This window comes from Sinohyriopsis cumingii, chromosome 7 (assembly GCF_028554795.1).
Source record: "Sinohyriopsis cumingii isolate HCF-2022 chromosome 7, ASM2855479v2, whole genome shotgun sequence".
Lineage (NCBI taxonomy): Eukaryota > Metazoa > Mollusca > Bivalvia > Unionida > Unionidae > Sinohyriopsis > Sinohyriopsis cumingii.
This window is the reverse complement of record NC_142967.1, coordinates 25,908,146-25,916,712: the sequence shown is the minus strand read 5'-3', so window position 1 is coordinate 25,916,712 and position 8,567 is coordinate 25,908,146. Positions and strand designations below refer to the sequence as shown.

Sequence of the window (8,567 nt, the reverse complement as noted above, 5' to 3'; positions counted from 1 at the left end):
TTGTTGCTGAGTGATTTGTTTGGTATAAAGTCAGTACATGCGAATAAAAAGATCTTGAACGGTTGCTTAACCGACACAGCAAGCATGTATATAAAATCTTTACATGCAGGCGTTGCATGCATACATTGAGCACCCAGCAAACTGCTCACTGACCGTGACTTTTACTGAAACACCTGAGCACCATACGACAATGGTTGGTCAGTTTTTCCGTCGCAACTACTGTACAACAATATCCACATGGGACTTGTGCAGGTAATTGGACATCAAATCACTCACTTAAAATCTTTCTTAGTACTGATAAGTAAATTTGCCACAGCCCAGCGCTTGTTTGGCAAACCATATTTGAGCAACTCCATGTTTGACTTTTGTCGCGCTTCCTAGCTTTTCTACGGCGGATTCAGTTCTCCAGAACCCACGTTAACTGTACAATGTTTGATAATGTCCGATATTTTGTATCCTTTATGTTTGGTTTATGTCGGTAAGGGTTACTTTGATCTTGGCTATCATGCCTCTTTTGATGTACCATCTTGCCATTGATTCCTGATCATCTGGTTCCGCAGTCGCATTTAAGTCATGGATCAGATCCACGTCGGGACATTGACGTGCACATATATCGTTTGATGCTTTATAAGCAGGGTCATGTCGGTAACACGATTTGCAGTGCTTCACCAAGCTTCCGTTAGTTGTTCTAATCAAGTCGTACATCCAGCCGTGTTCTAGGCCCACAGCAATTGTATCCAGGGATGTGATTTTGCACTGGGACATTTACATCTTAGAATTCCTGGTAATTTTGTAAAAACAGCAGCAATATCATCACTGACTTTATAAACCTAACCTTACGCGTTTGCATACATATGGATCTGAACGTTTCTTTAAATGAAAGCTTCATTATTTCACATCGAACACAGGTTTAAAAAAATCGCTCACCATTTATCAAGTGCTTTTCCTCGAGCTGAATTTTCAATACGTGTTTTTAGCGACACAATATGAAGACATGGCTATATTATATACTGCATTTTTCAATGACATCACAAAAAAGAAAATTCACAGATGATTTCAGTAAAAACAAAGACTAGAAAAGTTCGGCTTTTACCGTCAATGACTTCCTTTCACAAACAACGCCTTAAACATCCATGCATTGCGATATATATTTCAAAACCCCGTCCAAACAATGATCATTGGTCCTGCTGAAGCTGGAAAATATCAACTGTTGCTGAATATGATTTTACGATGGCTGAAGGGGAATATGTTGTACGTGATGGCGCCATCGGCTGATGATCAACCGTTGTATGATGATCTTGAAGATTTTCAAAAAGCTTCGAGTGACAAGAGTGGTAACGTCACCGTTGATTTTGTTTTACCATTGAACATGTACTTACCATTGACAATTTGAATGCAAAACAAAGACAATCTTGCAGCGTACGACGATGTGATTCTTGAGCAAATAGTTTTACGAGGTCGACACATAAACACCGATGTAATCAATTTGACTCAATGACACGCATATATGTCTAAAGTAATTCGTGACAGCTGTAACATTATGATATTTCGTGGTATTGACACACAGGTTCGTAAAGCTGCTATTGAACATAAGGAACTGATACGTAATGTTTTCGCGGGTCGAAAATGTGTCAAAGATAGCTAACATGTGAGGAGAACTGCAAGGGCAGGCCTCGCGGCGGGTTTTGAACAAACGTTTGCACTGCTGATTAAACCAATAAAAGAAATTGTTGACCCTGCTGATGACGTTCAACAGGCTGGGCGAGCAAAAGTGGAAGAAGTGACAGTGCTAGCGGGAACATAAAAGAAGTACTGGGTGCTATTCATAAAATATCTAAATGCACCAACGATAATAAAATGCAACATAAGCAACCAGAATTACTTTTACGCATTTTGCCATAGGCGATTGGGGAAGACACGTTTGTGAAATTAGAAAAGCCGTTGGTGTACTTGCAATAGGTACCCGTGTACCTGACGAAGATGTCAGAGTGACAGTTAAACAAATAACACACGCGCAACACGAATACATGTCACAGATGCAACCACTGTCGCAATACTCTGATGAAAGAGTTCGCCAGGTGATTTTTTAAAAATCTTATATTCGTTGCTCTTAATATGCTCGACACTTGTAGAGAATATATGTGTTAAAATGCCATCAACAAACGCAATACACGTTTGGACGTTGAATGGCGAAAATGGTATTTAGCGAGAATACTGGGAAACAAATGTACTTTTGCCCGGTGGAGTCATGTTGTACAAACGCTTAATGCATTAAGGGGCGGAAGAACTGAAAAGAAATGAAACTTCACGGAGAAATTCTTTTAACAATGCACAGATCTCATCCAGAAATGCAATTATAACTACAACAATTGCCAAGAGAACCACGAAGATAATTGCCAAGATAATAGCAAAAACAAAATATCAGAAACTGACTCTACTGAAGATCTATGGAAACAGGTAGACCAACGACTAAAATATATGAGCATGAACCAAAGCCAAAGCAAAGAGAATGTCTGTTGGACTGCGTGACCCTATCAACCTCGATAATGAAGCGTCATTGATTGTATGCGACTGGTCACCATTGACATCATGGACAGAACAACATATCGATTGTTAATGCATGAACTTGTTGAAGATATAAGTTATGCTTATTATTAAAACACCGATGACATGTTCTGAGGCTATTGAAACAGTTCGCATTTTACATGAAAATATGCTGTAAATGCAACCCAAAGTGTTACCTCCATAATCACATTCTCACCAGCGAAATCAGAATTTAGTGTTTCGTTTTCTACATTTGTCGCCACTGGAGACTCATGCACACTCGAGATCACCATTTGCATCGCTGTGAGTTTATTAAAGCTGGCCTAATCTCCGATCACAACCGTTTGGTGGTTGTACCGCATACGTCACGTCTCTGTTTTAAGCAGACACTGGCGACATCTGGAAACTATGCAACTTCCTGCCGGTGCATAATACGTGGAACCGATCAGTGATGAATTTCGACAAAGAATCACATTATGAACTGACAAAAAGACTCTAAAATTTATATACGTGCTAAAGAACCCACACTTATACCTGTCATCGTAAGATAATCTCAAACGTATGCAGCTGACATTGCACGGTTGTCCATAAGATCAGTTTAAGGTTGGCCTGTTCATATTTCAGGTGATAAACAATTCTACCGTATGGGATATCATTTCGCACCTGACAGTGTAAAAAGTGCCCCAACTACGCAGATCTATTTAACGCTGAAGCCATCAGTGGTAGTTACGAATGCAGGTGTGAAACGACAGACTTATTTGTTCAGGGTTATATACTGTTTGGGTTTTCACCAACCGTGGAACCAGATGATTTAATATCGATTATGCCCGCATTCCCTGTATATCTTCCGTGTCGTAATAATCCGTTTACATATTCGTTTTACTCTAGTTAATCAAGACGGGCTGGTTGTACATATGCACGCTAAGACATTGGCGATACAACTGTACGTTAGAGATAGACATGACATGGTCATTAAAATGTCATATCACAGGTCGCACATGGACGGGGAAACTCCGTGCACTTTGTAAACGCTAGAAAAACCCGTTTACACGACATATTATGGAAATGGCCTATTTGATGTTGGTCTTGGATTATTGACGCCCTCACGAATGGTGCTCGCGGAATTATCTTCACTCCCTGCACCCATCACTAAATAAATTACAATGCGAGTCGTTGATAGCATTGAAAGTGCTGCTTTGGATGAACAAACTTGAATCACAAGCGGTTATATGGCTTCGAGATCGCCTATAACGATTAGTGACTCGACAACCATCAAAGCGGTTACGTTACCAGCAATATACATTCTACCGTCTGTAACTAGCAAAATTAATAATGAAGCAGCTCAACAACGACTCGCAGATTCGGGGATTGCAAATCTAACAACAGGAAATATATTTGAGCAACAAGTCGTCATGCAAAATGTATTAGACAAAATTAATAATGTTTAAACAATGGCTCAATTCAAATGATGCATCTGATCCAGAGTTTGATATGGACACGCCTGTGCTGGTAGATAGAAGCAAACGAGATTTTCAGTATTATTCATACCCGGCCAGAGACCCTAGTACATAAAAAATAGAATTACATTTGCAGGACACGTATAGGTTCTTTCTTCCATGTGAGGCATTTTTGAAAATTAAGGGAAACATTTTACTCGCTGACAACGATAACGATTGTAATCCTTATACTACAGATGAATTTGTTAACAATGGTATTATGGATTTGTTCAACAGTGTGCGTTATTCCATTGATGGAAATGAAATCGAATCAACTCTTGACAACGTCTACGTGGCCACACAAATTATATAGCTAGCTAAATATATTGATGATTATACTAGAACAGATGATCCAACTATGATATTTATCAAAAATGCAACTAATAATGCAGATCCCCAACCGTATTTAATTAGGAGCCCTCTAGTACACACTAACCCTGCTTATGACGCAGATATACGGGCTGTTGTTGTAAGCCCTAACAGAGATCCTAAAATTGAATTCGCATAGTGTCAAGTACAACTTCGTGGAGCCTCAGTACGATTTTTGTGTGCAATTCCCCTCAGTCACATGTTCTGAGTTTGTAGAGAGGTTAAATTTGGGGCTAAATATATAGTCACATTAACCCGTAAGAACAACTCCAACGATGCAATTTTACATGAGGCAGCTTACGATTAAGGTAAAGTTGTGTTGTCAACATTTACACTGTGGATGCCTGTGCTAACCCATTTATTTACTAAGGAGTCGTTTACGCTGTCGTTTACTACGTCGTTTACGCTGTCGTTTACTACGTCGACTCTGTTGTTTCTTACACATACCACTAATTCGCATCCAGCAAGTACTAGTGCGTAACAATTTACTTGGAAAATAAAGTACCAGACATGATCTTACCAAAACATGTGTTCATGGGGTTGCAACGTGGACACCTAGACGATAACCAAACCCTCAGTAAAATGATAGTTGACAAATCAGAAGTGACTAAGGTTTCGTTGCGGTTGAACAGTCATCAGGAACATTCTGAAGAAATTCGGTTTGACTTTGCAACCAGTCATACTGCATGTGCATATCACAATCCATGATCGTACATGAACCGGTTTACAAATTTCCTAGCAAGATTTCATTACGTTGCATCCGATTTATTACTTCTCATTGGAACACCTGGAGTTTGTTTTGGCAATCCGTTGTTGTATGTATGTTCACGCATGGGTAAGTGAACCTGGTGGTGAATATCGATGTTATGCTGTGGCACTTTCTGACAAGACGACGCTGCTGGAGGGGCTGGTGGCTGAATGAAGGTCCTCAATGCATGTCTGTAAAATGCAGAATTAAATGTGTTGGTTGTGTATTTGAATAATAATCTCCGATCACGAAGTAATGGTCGGCCTAAGTAAAAATCGTATGGGGGAAAAAAGAAAAGCAATAATATTATATTGTAGAGGTCACAACATTGACTAGAATGTCTCCATGTGGTTGATTGAACCACAACTCGCTCAGATTAATGTGGAAAAATAAAAGGATAACTCATGTATGTTAATGGCATCTAAGCTAGATGTCACACAATGCAAAAGACCTGTGGAATATTTCGATTCCTTGCTGAGATTTCAGCGTCGTTAGCATGAGCGGTTCTGGCAGTTGCAAAAGACGCGGCGTTATGAGCTGACGGAATTGCATCTGTGATGGAACTGAAAAGGGCGGTTGATGGTCACATAACGCATCATGGACCTGGAAGGTCCATCAGAAAGGAAAAAGGCCTTCGATTACAAGGAACAAGTCACCAAATGCCTTTGGGAAGAGGTCTTTGATTACCCTGTACAAGACTCAGAATGTCACGCGCCGATTAATCAGTTTTGCTTTACTCGCGATAGCAACAAAAACCAAACATTTTCCATGTGCTTTGTATATAAAATGAACTTGCATCGATGGTGCACGCACACGTAAAACTGGTACTGTCAACCTAGATTTGAATTATTAACCACTTCAGCGGGTGGTGCAAGTCCATACGAGTCAAAATACAAACGATGTTAAGGTGTTACCACGTATACAACCACATATGCAACTCAATGAGTGCCAGGTCCTGGCGACAAATCCAGGTTCATGGGTTGTACATAATATGTAGCGTGCTTGCCAAAACGGGCACAATTCTTGGGCGATAGAAGCTGTAAAGTATATCGGGACCCAAAGTGGCAAAAGCGGCAGAATGACACTATCTTTTGCATCATTTATTCGCCTTGTAATACAAGAATCTGAAGAAAACATATTTCCATACATTCGTTCTTTAAACCCACACCCTGTATTTTTGCTTGTCAAACCTTGGAATAAAATAACATTGTATATATACAATGGGACGTGATACTGCGTCAGATCGGGGTCGTTTCAAACTGTTCTCTCACTCTCTCAGACACACACACACACACACACACACACATAAATTCTCACAACATAACATTAAGTGAAGTGATCATATTTGATGAATATGTTTTAACTATATAATAAAAATAGTTTTAATTTTTGCAAATTTATTTAATGGTAAATTAATGCAAAGAATTAAAATTCAGTAAACTATTAGGTCTATGTCTAAATATCCAAATAAACATTGGGTATTTTATCTGTTCTGTCGACTATGGTCTACAATTCTTATATTAAGATCCATATAAACTATGGGTAGTTTTTTTCTGTTCTATCGACTATGGTTTAAAATTCTTACATTAAGATCCATATAAACAATGGGTATTTTTTATCTGTTCTATCGACTATGGTCTACAATTCTTACATTAAGATCCATATAAACTATGGGTAGTTTTATCTGTTCTATCGACTATGGTTTAAAATTTTTACATTAACATCCATATAAACAATGGGTATTTTATCTGTTCTATCGACTATGGTCTACAATTCTTACATTAAGATCCATATAAACAATGGATATTTTACCTGTTCTATCGACTATGGTCTACAATTCTTACATTACGATCCATATAAACAATGGGTAGTTTTATCTGTTCTATCGAGTATGGTCTACAAGTTCTGAAAAGTTTTTTAAATGACTTAAACTAAAGAAACTATATTTGTTTGCAAAACACGTATGCTCTCCGCTGAATAAAGTTAGCAAAATAACTAAATAACAAAGAAGACTAGGCGAAACATATTCAGATGTATATAATAAAATGAGCTAGCTTCACTTGCGTACAACAAACAGTGAGGGAATTTTTTTTTTGTTCCAGCCAATACGTCCGCCTGTGCTGCTGTACATCTGTCTGTCTGTCCGTCTGATGAGTTATAGCAACAGTGGACAAGAACCATTAAACGTATACAAAATTTTTTTGCTAGAATTACTGTATGCACACGTAGATGACCTTATTAGATAGAAGTTTTCAAAATTATTTTTTATATACATTTTAAAACTGTTTGGAACGGGACACATTTTAAAAAGTAAAACATTGTTACCAAGATAAAGCAAAGACCGTTCAAGGCAGTAAAAACAAATGAAACAGTCATATTTCTATTCGCATGAAGGCTAGATAAATTTTCTGAAAATTCCATGATTTTGTTTATTCAATTATTAAATTTTTCACATTTTTAAAACTTTTGGGAGTTTAAAGTTTTTAATGTAAACCTTGTCAGACCTATTAATCAAGAACCACTTGAAGTCGACAAAGGAAAGTAAATATCTCATTTTATCTGAATAAAGCCGATAATACAAAAAAAAATAATAAATGAAAGTAGCATTTATACTCGTCATCGATCTCGAGGCATTTAGGTTCCATTAAAAAGATAATCATTTCAATATTTATTTTGAACAACATTTAAACGCCTCAAGGTATGCACATTCTTTCCGTTGATGGAATATTATTGTGTTCATTTGGATACCATACAAGATGCATTTTTGTTTTCTTCGTTTTGTGTTGTGTGGTAACATTACCTTTGTAAACCAGTTCACTTGAAGAAAAAAAATGCCATACTCAGGGGAGGTAACAACCCTTATTGAAGAGGGCTATATTAAATAAAGAAACGAAAGCTACTGTTTAGAGATGTCGGAATGTTCTGATTGAAAAAAAATATAATTTAATTATAAAAAGAGACATTATATAAACTTGTACTTGTTGTTGTTGTTGTTGGGTTTAACGCCATTTTTCAGCACACGATAGGCCATATATGGCGGCCAGTATTAATGGTGGAGGAAGAACCCGGGAAATCCCCAGAAAGAACCACCGACCCACGAGAAGCTACTGGCATGCTTTCTCACATATCTACATTGGCTGAATCTGAGACTCGAACCGGCGCAGACAGAGGTGAGATGGCAGTGATCCGTAACGGCGAACGCTTTAGACCACTCGGAAACTTGTACTAAAACATACAAAATCTGTTCAGTAAAAAAGGTTAGCAAATGACAATTACATAGGAAAAGGAAAGAGCAAAATTATTTTGTACACAGCTAAGAACTCGAAATAGAAGCCTGAAGATACTGTTAAGTAAGGGCTATTCCATTTAAACATACCACTACCCCACGGATGGCAAAATAAAAAACTTCC

General features: G+C 38.0%; 1 protein-coding gene across 1 annotated transcript in view; it reads right to left on the bottom strand.

Annotated features, from left to right (window-relative positions):
* Positions 1–4,077: 4,077 nt before the first annotated feature.
* The window catches only part of LOC149794920 (uncharacterized), a 26,690-nt gene continuing 22,200 nt past the window's right edge, over positions 4,078–8,567 (bottom strand). Inside the window, exon 4 of the mRNA XM_089964563.1 lies at positions 4,078–5,348. Within this exon, the coding sequence (XP_089820689.1) occupies positions 5,338–5,348 (11 nt within the window). The 3' untranslated portion in view covers positions 4,078–5,337. The remainder of the gene's footprint in view (positions 5,349–8,567) is intronic.